The sequence below is a fragment of the Haemaphysalis longicornis genome, unplaced genomic scaffold, assembly GCF_048455015.1.
Source record: "Haemaphysalis longicornis isolate Haplotype H1 unplaced genomic scaffold, Haemaphysalis longicornis Haplotype H1 scaffold_3, whole genome shotgun sequence".
In the NCBI taxonomy this organism is placed as follows: domain Eukaryota; kingdom Metazoa; phylum Arthropoda; class Arachnida; order Ixodida; family Ixodidae; genus Haemaphysalis; species Haemaphysalis longicornis.
The window spans coordinates 32,362,242-32,375,909 of NW_027526335.1; the positions used below are offsets into that span (position 1 = coordinate 32,362,242).

The 13,668-nt window shown below is 48.3% G+C and overlaps 2 protein-coding genes across 3 annotated transcripts in view; both read right to left on the reverse strand.

The window, feature by feature from the left end:
• The window catches only part of LOC144174233 (NPC intracellular cholesterol transporter 1-like), a 93,903-nt gene extending 92,624 nt beyond the window's left edge, over positions 1-1,279 (reverse strand). For both annotated transcript variants that reach the window (XM_077702799.1, XM_077702798.1), the window contains exon 1: positions 876-1,279. In XM_077702799.1, coding sequence (XP_077558925.1) covers positions 876-1,034 — 159 coding nt within the window. In that variant the 5' untranslated portion in view covers positions 1,035-1,279. The remainder of the gene's footprint in view (positions 1-875) is intronic.
• A 321-nt stretch (positions 1,280-1,600) lies between these two features.
• On the reverse strand, positions 1,601-2,615 carry LOC144174234 (SRR1-like protein). The gene has a single exon (XM_077702800.1). The coding sequence runs from the start codon at positions 2,590-2,592 to the stop codon at positions 1,678-1,680; it is 915 nt and encodes a 304-aa protein (XP_077558926.1). The 5' UTR covers positions 2,593-2,615; the 3' UTR covers positions 1,601-1,677.
• Between the last annotated feature and the right edge of the window lie 11,053 nt (positions 2,616-13,668).

A 13,668-nucleotide genomic window follows, 5' to 3' on the forward strand; every position in this document is an offset into this window, starting at 1 on the left:
AGCCAACAATCGCCGGGCAAGAGCGATGGAAGAGGAATATAGTTCGCTACAACGCAGCCATCTCTTTTTTTTTTTTTTTAGTTACGCCGAACTGTTTCCCTCTTCATTGTTTATCGTACAAAGGCCAGGCGCGTTAGGTTTTGCTGTTGTTTCACATCAAATGTTACTGTTATCAAGGCAAGTAAGACAACTAAGCGAGCTATTCTTTCACTTTTTCCAATCTGTCTTCATTCGTCGGTACCCTTTCAAAGCAGCAGGAATGCGCGGTCGGGGAGGCGGCAGAGGAGGGTAAACGACTACCACAACTGCCATTATAGTGGCGCACGGCTTTCTTTCCTCGTGGTAACGAGCTGGTCGCGGTTGAAAAACAGACACATAGTCGACGGCCATAAAACACGAAACGGACACAGCCAGCAAAGCAGTTAATGCGAGTGCGCGCAACAGGAAAGTATTGGCTAAACCGACAGCAAGCAAGCCAGCGTTTCGAAAGCGACACAAATTCAACCAAAGCTCAGTGTATACTGCTGCAAACACAACGAAGGCGGTGCTCAACAGCTTCCAACACCAAACGAGGGAGTCCGAGCCAGCTGGTCGGTCGTGACGATGTAATTTGTAGCTACAGGTATGCCGTGGAGCAACCGGATTCAGCCGAACCCAGCGTCTGACTCGGACTGGGGGTATTGTTTCCGTCGCATTGCACGCCAGCGTGCAATGCGACCCCAAGCAACACATTTACGTCGATAAGTACACAAATCTAAAGTCTAAAACAAAACCGCATCATCGCTCTGCCGAAGCACAGCTCGCAAACTCGGCCGAAAGAAGTGAAATTAGGCCTAGAGCCGAAATCGGGACGGGGAAGAGCGTTTCGCACTTACCAATACTATGACGATGCAGGCAAAAATCCTTAGCAGGCTGGTCGCTCGTAAGCTGCTGTTATCCATTCTGCACACACGAGCGTCACTGCACGACGACGAGAGTTGGCGACGCACAAGCGAAACACCGAATAATTTAGAAGCCGTCCGTGAAAGCACCATCGTGAGACGGGGAGTTGTCCGCTAGGCTTGGTTACGAGTACGGCGCCCCACACCGACGGCTCGGGAACGGAGGGGAGGGAGTAATAAAAAATTTTGGACTAAAAATAAGAAAAGGTTACTGATCTAGGGGTGGCCTGCTACTGCATGGCTGATGGGCAGGCGCGCCGAGATCTGAGCGATCGTCACTGACCACGACGAGAACTCATCGCGCCCGATACGTCGGTGTCGGCGCTCTGACAAACCCCGCAGCTACAGCCACCTAGCGGCCTTCGCCCGATGACGCACGCCGCAGGGCAAGAGAGGGGGGAAGGGTGCCGGCAGGCACATGACGCGATCCGCTCCGCGCGCCCGGTCGGGACGGTACAAAAGACAGCTTTGGGGGAAGGTACGCGGCCTTGAACGGGCAGCGCGTTCGTACTGAAATTGTACGTAGGAATTTTGGTCGTTCATGCCGAAGCATTAACGCACCACGAACCATCGCATGAGGTGCGCTTTATGCTGTAATTTACAGGTCGAGGGTGACGCCCACATAGAAACATTTAGACCAAGAATAAAAATTCAGGCGATAAAAAAGTATTTTTTTTATTTAGGCGTTATTTTACAACACAGCAATGATGTATTGCAGGCTGCGCTTACGAAAAAGTTAAACCCTGCACTTTTCCTTAAAAGCTAGCACAATTTCGTCGTCTTCGCCGTACTCTGGTTCCACCCTTGACGACCACACATCGACGCTCAGCACACTAGCGTTGAAGGAGTGCAACGCCAGGTCATTGAAGACGTCCGAGTACTTAAACGTGTTCGCTACCCCGAATTCTTGCACAGCTGGTCGCACATTGAACAAGAAAGGACACTTCTCTTGAAGAGCCCTGTCCAGTTTATGCGTCCACATGCTGCTGAAACTGTTCCCTAAAATTAGAACTTGATTTAGCGAGGCGGCGTCCCAGTTAGCCCACAACACGCTGTTGTACAGCGGGGTTCCACAGTGCGGCATGTAGAAGAGGGTTGGCTTGTGAACGCTGCGTTTTCCTTCTTCGTTCTCCTCTAGCACGCTGAACCCCATTGACGTAAGCACCTTCCGCTCTTTCTCCGTGAAGACGGGATCGTACACTTCTGCCGAACTCGCGGAAAGGTGGCGGCGAATACAAATGAGTAGTGCGAACTGGAACCTCGCGTTGACGCACGAAGCGAAGTTTCCGAGACCATAACAAACCACGCTACGCACGTGAGCACCGCCAGGGAATGCGAGCAGGCACTTCTTAAGCACTTCGAGAACGTCTGCCAAGTAGGACGACGATTCGAGGTCAGCTTCGGCCTCCGAGATACGCCGTAGTACCACGCTTTCACTTGGGCCGTCGTCGTGGTCACTTGAAACGGCGGCTTCTAAACGCTGAGCTTCTTTCTTCTTCAGCTTTCCCCGTCTTTTAACTACTGTGAAACCATCTTGACTCATTAATTCTGAGTTCATTTCAAGACAGAGTTTACTACTTAGCAGCTGTGGAGCCCGGAGGCTACTACCGAGACCTGCAAAACACGAGGAAGACAAGAAAAACCAAAACATATGGGCAGCGCCATGTTTCGATGCTATTGTCGTTGAGGTTCTGCTGTCTGTACGAGTAACTAGTTTCGGTTTCGATTCGGCTTTTTTTTTTTTTGCTGCTTGTTTTGCTGGATATTTTTAGTATGAATTTTGTAGCGTTATATGTACACCATCTGCGCTCCCACTTCATTAATTTTGGGCACAATTCCTGTCCATTATTTGAAATACAAAAAGACTGGAGTGATCTCTCGCAATGTTATATTATAATTTCGCGAACTAGCATGAAATTCGGTTTTGGCTAGATGCCTCATTTTCTGGAATTGTAAAGTTGGGATTTTTCACTGCTATACAAGAAATAGAATTTATTTGCAACAATAAAATTTCATTACAATTAGCCAGTTTAGCACCCCGAGATTAGGAATAATATTTTAGGAAACATTGTACTTTAAGCAATTTTTGACGAAAAACCTGTCTGACGCGGTCGGCCTTATTCACCGTGTTGATGCGTAATACTTCGCTCTTAATGTGCGACACCTTGTTTCCATGGAAACTTAATTTCTACCCAATAGGTTAGCGGTCACTTGCTCTGAAATATGTTACAAAATCCTCCAGAGCTGTAGGCAATGTACGAATGAAACGTCACACGTCCGCTGTCTACAACGCTGGCAGGAAGAAAAAAGAAAGCTTAATTTTATTTTTTTACAGAAGGTGAAGTTAAGTCTAGCCTAAAAATTAAGAAGTTGCTGATAGAGGTTCAAGAATTACGTAATTACGTGTTGCCTTGTAAGAATGGTTTTTTTTTTTTGGGGGGGGGGGGAGGGGGGGGGCTGATTTGTTCTCATTTCTTGTTGTCACTATTGCCTCCATATCTACTCTTATCTCTATTTTAGTTTTTATTGTACTGTTTCCTGCAATGCTTTACTAAGCCTTATATCAGTAGTTTATACGACGCTTCAAACATACTTGGTTATTGTCTAAATGTCTGTTAGCGTTGTTAGGAATGCCAAATGGCTGCTAGGAATGCTGGTCGCTGTCGCCCAAAGCACTAATCCCCGTAAACTAACGAATCACGCTTTTCGCTTCGCTCACAAAGGTTGATCTTTGTGGTTACCCCTTTACTGCGAGGAGCAGCTATGACGCATCCCGGTTCCTCCAGCTCGCCTGCAATTGGGCCGTTGCACTGTTGGCCGGCAGGAGCTGACTCAAACCTATACATAGCCTCACTGATTGTGCAGATCTATCGGACGCTACGTAGTTTAGAACCTTGGCAGGGAGCATCAGGGGTTATAGGCCGTTTTATACCCGCATGAGGCGTCAACAGAAATCCATTAGCAGACATTCAGCACCGCTACTGTGTGGTTGTTGCGGAAAAGGTTATTATAACGAATAACAGAGTTTAACGAAAAAATTAATCGGCCCCTCTCAGCGCTTTCTAAGAAATCGCTCTGATCGACCTCCCCCCTTATATCTTGCATGTTTAAGTACTTATTGTTCACAAACATCCATCCACACGTACACCGTGCTAACAATGTTAGTCTTGTCTATTCCATTAGCTTATCGCCTTGAAGCGGATGTGGTTAGAGGTTGGTAAACTCGTCCAAGTTGTGCCTTTCACTTCATTCCGTGTCCATTTGCCGTCACAGCGTAGCCTTTAAAGTATTGTTGTAGTATATTATATCTTTTCGCGTTATTATTTTTTTTTGTGATGTGAGCACTAGTATTCAAGTTACGTGTCATTTGTTAGCTTGTTTTTATTTTCTCTTTTTCAGTTGAGACGCCCTCTCGTTGCTTTGGCCCTCCTTGTCTGGAAAAATGTCCCAGTAGTACCAGTACCAAGGTCTCCTGGTTATAAATAAATAAATTCCCCTTTTGTGCTATCCGTAAGCGAGTGGAACGAGCTACCCCGCGAGATTGTAGCGGTGGATGACCCGTCTAACTTCCAATCTGCTCTGCGCAAATTTCTGAATGTGGAAAGTTCCGAGTGATACTTCTTGTGTGCCCTGTTGTATCTTGTGTGCCAGTGCAGCGTTGATGTTCGGCTGCCATGTGTACTTCTTGGCATTGGAATGTACTGCGGGTATGAGATGCGCTGTGTGGTAACTCCGTGTCGCTTCTTGTTCTTCTTCTTTTTTTTTTTTCCTTCCTTTTTTTTTTTACGAATGTTTCTTTCGCCCAGTTGTCTGTTCTCTCAGTGCTGTCTTTTTTATGCGTGTTGACGTATGCATTGTATGGATAGTATCCCCCCCTATGTAATGTCTCTCGGGGCCTTTAGGGTATTCAAATAAATAAATAAAAATTCCTGGGTTATTTATTATTTATTCAATTATTTTTATTTATTTATTTATTTATTTATTTATTGCATGGCTGAGTGGTGTGTATCCCCAGGTTATGATGAGGTTCAAAAGAAATTTGATTGATTAATTGATTGATTGATTGATTGATTGATTGATTGATTGATTGATTGATTGATTGATTGATTGATTGATTGATTGATTGATTGATTGATTGATTGATTGATTGATTGAGGGATTGTAAATTTACCCAGTGAATGCAGACTGTCCATTTTTGAAGGAAAGATAACTCCCGCCCGCATGCCTACGGCTTGGTTTTGATGAAAACCTACCTGCCTACAATAATTTAACGGTGAAAAAATAAACATTCGACCTGTATATCTCTAACTTCGGCTAGCCGACGTAATTACTTAATTAAACTGCTTGCCTTTTGTGCATGACAATATTCACATCTGTTCAGCATCTTCCTTCAAACTTCGCGCGCCAATAATTTTATTTTGGCGTAGGTATAGCAGCGGGAAACTCTTTTGCTCAACATATAATACCAAACGTTTCTCCTCCGCGAATCATTCTTAATATTAGCTTCGTTTGCCTGTCATAGCAGCCGCTTACGGTTGCAATTGTTTCAAGTTTTGGTCGTGGTAAGCAATGCTTGCTCCTTCAGTTAAAATCCGACGCAAGCTTTTTATAATTGCGTTCCAAAAGGTAAATAAAAGTGAAATAGACAGAAAAACAGTCCGCTTACGAAAGCACTGCCTATGCCGTGCGCCGTTACAAAACAAAAACGGGGGGTTCAGCAAGTGGATTCTAGCAGTGGTGGAGCTTATATAATAACGGGCAAAGTCCTCGAGGACTCAAGCAGCAAAGGAAGAAGTACTTCACCGTACTGTGGAAGTAGCGTCAATGCACCTTAAGACGCGATTTACAGATAGTTTCAATGCACTTTAATATTTCTGTATAAGTACTTTAAAAGTGCGCGTAAACATTCGGTTTAGTATGCACCTTTGCAGAAATCAGGGTACCACACCACCGCGGGCAGGCGAACAAGCACTGCAGAATCTGCAGCCAGTCGGCGTCTTGATGCCATGTTTACTGGACCGTTTCCAGCAGCTTGGCGCTGTCTATGAATAGCCTGCGTGCGTCTGTTCAAAGTTCAGGCGGCACGTGGGCACCAAGCTTCTGGAGTAAGATGAGCAAACTTACCTATTACCCCTTGGAGTCCGGGTTTTATTTTTTTTTTTTTTTTCCTGAATTGATCACATGGGACTTTGGTAACGAATGGTTTAATGGAGCCATGCAGACAAGCCGCAAAACACAGGTTTGAGTCATTCAACATACTGCCTCGTTAGAAGCATACTGGCACCCCTTTTAACGTAAACTTCTATATAATTAGGACAAAAGAGAATGGTCATACGACTCACTAGCTCCTTTCTCGCAGACTCGCACTAAAACATATGACCTTATATACACAGCTGTGCGATTCCTGAGGCCGGCAAAAGGAAACGCTACTTAGGCAGGGCTTATAAGCTTGCAGAACGAGCTATTTACACTTAAATTTAATACTATTCATTTTGTAGCAGTAAGAATGGTGGGGTAAACAATAGAAGTTACGAAAGTAGTCGTAAACGTAAATGTACCAGCGCGTACTGTTGTTGGTACCGCGCGCATTATGCTTGTTATAACTGTACAGCTGTCTGGTGCTTTGGGGTTGTCTCACACGACACTGGCCGATTTGCGTGAGCGACATTGGCTTACGTAACCCTGTTTGTCGAGCCTACCCAATGTTCCCCGAAACGATTACTTCCAACCGCAATAAATACAAGCCAGGTGCAAATACAGTCAGAAACCAAGAGAGTGCGGAAAGCGCTCTCGAGTGGTATGGTGGCGCCATCTCGGAGGACTGACTGTAATCAAGGCGTTCCGGGAGTCCGCTGCACAATAAACGGCGTACTGACATTCGCTTGAAAACCTGTTTTGGTTACGTCACCGCAGACGTCAGGAAACACGATTTGGCGGTACACTCAAAATTTTAACTTAAATTGATTAATTTCTCAGTGAATAAAGCGTTTGCTACCGAACAAGCAGTGGAGGCACTATAAAACACAAAATATTCCGAAAAAATAAAACGTGTATTTTTTTCGTCATGGCCCCTTTAAGTGCACCCACGAAAAAAAAAAGGATGATGAACACGAAAATGAGAGCAAGAAAAGTAACGAGAACAAACAAAAAAATTGATTCCACGAGAAAAAGCAGAAACTTCCGGATGAAATATACGGGCTCTCCACATCCTTCCGATTATTTCCTAAGTGTTTTGTGTTTACTAATCACTGAAAAATGGTTGGCCGTTGTGGAGAGGGCCTACATGCGAGCCGCGCAATTTTGGTGACTTGTTTGCGCAGCAGAGCAACGGTAACAGGATGACATTTGTATAATGATAATACTAACAATCTTTGCCTTTCCATAGGCACAGTCAGTGGCCATTCGATTAAAGAACGCGGAACGGCGTTGCTTGCTTATACCTTATTGCGAAGCGTGCTTTTCGGTAGCTCACGTTTTTCCTAAACCTGCGCAAATGCTTGATGTTATGTTACTTACTTTTGTATTACTCTGTGATTGCCAAGTTTTTATGTAGTGTACACCTCGAAACTGTGTAAGTGGGATGTGAAACTGCCGACAACCAGGCTAGGAGGTCATTTGGCATACTTCGAAGCAGCACAAAGAACAAAAGACACAGTTGAGGAATATACACGATCGACAGCTCTGCAATGCTGTCGTGCCTCAACTCTGCCCCCCCCCCCCCCCCCTTTTTTTTTTTTTTTTCACGCGCTGATTCAGTATGCTGAACCTTGTCAAGGTGGTTTGCTGCGTGCTACGCTCAGTGCGCGTGCTCTTGAGCAGCTGCATGACTTCTTCATGTGCGAAGATTGGAAAACAATGGCGGGTCTTGGCGACCATTCTTCGGCGCCGTGATTTCGGCTTCTCCCCTTTTTCTATGAATCTATTCTTAGCGGCCGTTGCAAGCACATTTTGCCTCTACAAAGAGCGTGAACCGAGTACATATAGACAAGACTTTCATAAACTAAAGAAATCGTTGGTATACGGTATGACTGATGCGTTGTTAACGTTGTTCAGCGCTAAGGAAACATTAGGCGTATTTGATGGGGTATGTGAGGGCGTGACGGACAGTACCGGCGATATTCAAATTAAAATGCGAGTTGGTTGTTATGTAAAGAAATAAACACTTACAGGTTGTTTATTAAGTTACGCCTTTCGGGGCGGAAAGCGGAAGCAGAACATCAGCAAAGGTAGATGCGCCATCACCAGCCTGAAAAGACGACTACTCGGAAGAGCGTCTCGCACTGGCCGGCCGACGTTACTAGAAACGTCGCTGGTCGACGGCACTGCACGCATCGCGCACGTGTTCTCTCCGTGCAGCCGAGCAGATGAATGATGGCGCCAGGACCGCAGTGCGCCGCTCGGCAGACTCCGCGATTGGTGGAAACCTCCCGCTTCTCCAATCGACATTTCGGGATTTTCGGCCCCGGGTTAAAAACAGCGTTGTATAGAGACGAGGTAAAATTGAAACAAAAACTTAATATGTCGGCTGTGAGCTGAACCAAGCACAACAGAAACGAAAGGTTAACAAAAGGACGCTAGTTCGTGCTTTCGGCCTCGCGCGGCGCCAATACGTTCGGGAGGGTTGACCAATCTCCATTCTCCATCCCGTTAACTTGGCATGGGTTGGGCCTTTTCTGAGAGAGAGAGAGAGAGAGAGAGAGAGAGAGAGAGAGAGAGAGAGAGAGAGAGAGAGAGAGAGAGAGAGAGAGAGAGAGAGAGAGAGAGAGAGAGAGAGAGAGAGAGAGAGAGAGAGAGAGGGAGGGAGGGAGGGAGGGAGGGAGGGAGGGAGGGAGGAGGGGGAGAGAGAAAGAAAGAGAGAGAAATAGAGAGAGCTGAGATTTAAAGGGGCGCTGAAAGAGGTTTTAACGATACATGCAGTGTTCACATTCTGAAATATAATCACCTCCTTCAAGAATTTTGTCACAGCGACGAGTATCAGTGGTGTTACTGCAAATCAAAACAGCGCATTTTCGCCCGCGCTGCGAATTGCGTTCACGCCCATGATGCCACGCTTCTCAGGGAGCGCGAGAACGTCCGGTGGCGCGTGTCGTCTGCTACCGCGATATTCTGCGCCCAGCATCGCTTTTGGGACGGGGCCGTCTGACTTTCCGCGTTCGGTTTATGCCGTTATTTTTATCATTTTGCTTATGAATCCTGCACTCCACTCACGGCTGGAAAAGCTGCTCGAACATGCGTTCCGAATCGACTTCGGTTTATGTATTGCTTAATTGGCCGCTCGTTCGCGCCAATGTCGAGCTTGGTCGTGGTGTGGTGACACCGTGCATGCGCGTATATACACAGGCAGTTGAAGGGTTCCATTCCGTTATTCCGATCGGTTCTAAGCATTTCTCAAGCGTTTCTCAGGCCATCGCCGTGCTCCGGTCGAGGAGGCTGGCGGACTTGGACCGACGGAACCAGAAACTCTTTTGAACGCTTAAGCGCTCGGTGTGCCCGCTTGTACCGGAAACCCAGACCCCATGAAAACGGCCGCTAGCGAAGCCTCCTGCAGAAGCGAGAAGCGCCGTTTCAAATATCGAGCAAGAGTGGCTGTTTGGCTATGGGCTGACGTATAAACGCTGGTCTAGGCGCCGCTCAGGTGGGTGCCTTCATCTCACGCCGTCTGGTGATCACGTCGAGCTCATATTAGAGATTTTTAGCAGTCCGTCTGTTCCGTCGTTTACGTTGGTACCGACCGGAACCCGACTGCGCCTTCGCGCTCGGGAAGGGCGAGGAGGCGCAGGCGAGGAGGCGTGACGAATGCGCGGGCATGGCGAGGGCCAGCCCGCGTAACTAATGTACCCTACCGCGACGAATGCGTAATTGCCCACACGGGTCCCGGTCAACACGTTTACCACGTACAACACGGAACATACGGAGTGCCAAAACTCGCTATTCTCTTCTTTCACCCCAAACCTAGCGCGAAATGTACACTCGCTTTCTAGCATCCATCTCGAGTAGTCGTGGGCCGGGACTCGTGGCCGAGGTCCGGAGCAGCCATGTTCGGAATCGGTCGGATAACAGTAAGCACCCTAACCTTCCACGGGCGATGAGGTTCGAGCTAAGCGCGGGCATGATTTAGCGATAGCAACATCCGCACGCAAATAACGGGTTAGATGCTTGCAGAAGCTTGCAGGCGCTCGGGTAATAAAAAATAAATATGAACGAACACCGTTAGACGTGCTGCAGGAAGCGCTAACTAATCATGCAGAGGCGCCGCCGCGAGCTGTCGACGCTGAGCACACGACGCTTCTCTCCGCCGGAAGTGCCAGAAAAAGCCGTCCAATTGCCAGATTTCTGCTGCATGACGCGCAAGGGAGAATCGATGACGTACGTGCGGAGTGATGGCATATCCCGGAAACACGCAGGAAAGGGTGGGCACACGGCAACGAACTTTCTAACGAAATTGTGAGCTTTCCGCTGCACGTGAAGAGTTATACTTGGCACGAACGACGTTGACCACCCACCCGAACGATTGGGCTAGTTCATTTAATGTGCCCAAAACGCCTTTCAGGACCCTTTTAATGTACTGGAGAGCAGGAGGATGCTCTTAGGGCCTCCACCCAGTGGGAGGCCTCGCCATTCCAAGATGCCTTGGTGCTAGTTGGCTGCCCAGGCCCGTTTTACCAGTCGGCGCTGGCCCGAGAGTTCGAAGCTGGTCAGCTGCTCCACCCACTGCTCATAGGTAGGGTTGGGATTTTAGGTTAGAGCAGGGGTTCGTTGGCACTTCCATACCACGTGGTACCGGATGCCAGCAACGGGGCAGAAGTTACTGGTGGCAGGGTGTTGGGTGGGGTACATAGCGTTTAGTAGGGTGTTGTGGCGATACGAATTGGTTTGTAGGCGCTGGAAAGTGGTTCCTTCGTCGCGTGTTAGTTGTGAATGGGGTGGTGGGAAACCACGGTGGTCGTTTTTGTAGTGGGCCAAGATTTCAGTGTATGTGTGGAGTGGTGCTGGCTTTGAGGTAAAAGCAAAGACAAACAACACACTGCGGCTGCTGCTGGCGGATATATATATATATATATTTAAAAGTACTCCTAAGGGCCCTCAATGAGGGGTATTACATAGGGGGGCATACACACACTGAAGATACACACGTGATAACAGCAGTATTACAAAAAGAGAAAAAGAAAAAAGAAAAAAAAAAGAGTAAGAGGAAAAAAGATAGAAAAGAACGAAAAAAAGCAAACATCGGTACAACAAAATATGTCAAGAATGCAATCTGTTTAGGAAAAACCATTTGAACACATAAACGGTATATGATCATATGTCTCATCGTTCGGCAGTTCTGCGGCGCTGCGCCGTTTACGTCCTGATAGCGTCCCTCTGACCTTTAAGCTCAGCCAAGTTCAAGCAAGCGCCTCGTACTGTTTCGCGGCATCGACCCCATTTCGGTCGCCAACGGAAGCAAAAATACGTCTCGTGGCCTTGCGAGGGCAGCTCGTCTCGCTGGTCGGCGAAATACTTCTAAAAGTAATCTGTGAACGAGAAATCCGGAACGGCATGTAATTGAAGCACGTCTTCACGTCGATTCCCATCTGTGCGTAAAATTCGTCATTTTTTTTTTACTTTCCCATGCGTCTTCATTCGCTTGGACCAAGGACACATCAACGTGACTTAAAGCTCATTAGTGATATCATTTTCTCTTGTTTTATTATACGACACTAGCTATCCTTCACGACATGTGGCTTTACGCGATTGATTAATTATATCCTTCGCACCCCCCGAAAAACCCTCGCAGACATTTCTTTAATTATTTTTACCTACTGGCAAAAAGATATTCAAGGTTCCCTCCGTTAGCGTGCTTGTTCAGGCACTCGTAAGCGCTTAGGCTGTGCTGGCATGTTTTGAACCCGAGCTTGTAGATGTAACTATTTTGAACAGTGGCGTGTATGAAATATACACGCAATAATATAGTCCAGAAAAATATGTCGTAACGATTCACCCGAATAACCTCCGGCGTACTAGGCCAGAGTGCAGGAGATGACATGTATTGAACTGTTCACTAAAGTTGTACATGCGAAAAAAGGGAGAGAAGCGGAGTCTCCCGCGTCACACCTCTACTGACAAGCTTCTTCACACCGGGACATACAATACCTTCGAGGAGCTTGTTGAAGCCCAGCGTGTTGGCCAACTCCACCGCCTGGCCTCTACACCGACGGGACGCTCCATCTTAACAAAACTGGGCATCTACTTTGCTACGCAGCACGGAGATAAGGTCAGTTTGAGCGGCTCTCTCAGATCCCGCTACAGTGCATGTGGCCCCCATCCCACGGAACATGAATCCTGCCTTCCGCCAAGAACGCCGCCTTGCCCGGGCCAAGGCCTTACACAAGGCCCATGCTTCGCACCCCACTACCCTGTACGTCGACGCAGCGGAATATCACGACCATGCAGCCTGCGTCGCCGTAGTCGTCAACTCCCGAGGAGACTCTTGCTTCGTGCTCGGTCTCCACGCCTCACCCTGAAGTTGGTGAAGAAGTCACCATTTCCCTGGCCCTTACAGCTACCCCGGCCACCGCAATAATCTCCGACTCGCAGACGGCTCTTCAGAACTTTGCGACGGGTCGTGTATCCCCCATAACTGTACGCATCCTGCAGACAGCACCGACTCCGCCTGCACATTGCCCACGCCTGATATGGACACCGGCCCATTCGTCCCTTCCGGGTAACGAGCTGGCTAACGAGGTAGCCCGAGATTTCTGCTGCCGGGATGCCTCGGATGCTGCCTCTCCACCTCGGGCGGGAGGAAGGGATCGCCTGGTTAGGTATCGGGACATCACGCAGCACTACCGCCTTAGTCGGACGCATTTCCCCGATCCCGCTCCCACCTTAAAGCGTAGGCAGGCTGTTCAGTGGCGTCGGATGCAAACACCTTCCCGCATCCCGCATTGTGCCACCTCCACTTCCCCACTCGATACTGCCACACGTGCACACGGTGCAGTGCGCCTTTCGCTTCCCTCCACCACATAGTGGGCGCGTACCCCTGCAAACCCCCTCTCCATGCTACTCTGTCCCTGCCCCTTACCACTCTAGAGCAATGGGAGGCCACGCTGCTCAGCTCCGACCCACAAGTGCAAGAGTGTGTAATCCAGCTGACCGAACTCGCCGCTAGGGCCCACGGGCTCCTGGCAGTCGACTAGAGGACTATAGTGTGTCGGTGCTCCCAGCCGGCACCTCTTTCTATACAGCTTTGGATGAATAAAGTTTCTACCACCACCACCCGCGGGTTCCGGAAGGCTGTCGTCAGGACGGCGAGGTCCCAGGGGTTCTGCTACAGTTGGCCTAGAACGTCCAGGCACCACGTCGCCACTGGCAGCGACCTGCAGTGGCATTTCCTCCAGTGCACCTATTCTTCCCGGCACGGGACCACTATGTCTTCTCTGCCTGGCCCTCGCTTCTTCAGCAGCTGCGCCTTGATCCGGGCTGTTACTTCTGAAATCGCTTGCGTCGCTCGCGCCTTCAAGCTCCGCAACGACGTCTTTGTGCATCGACCACGTGAGACTCTTTCCAGTGGCGAGAACATTGAATCGTATTTTTGTTTGTGGGACTATTAGTCACTCTTGACGCTAGTTTGGTTCCGTCGAACTGTCGCTTGTAGATTTTGTTAAGCTTACCTCTCCTGGTTAGCGTTTAACCTTGACATAACTTCCCGTCCTGCATAAATGTTCGTTTTCCTTGTCCGTCGAAC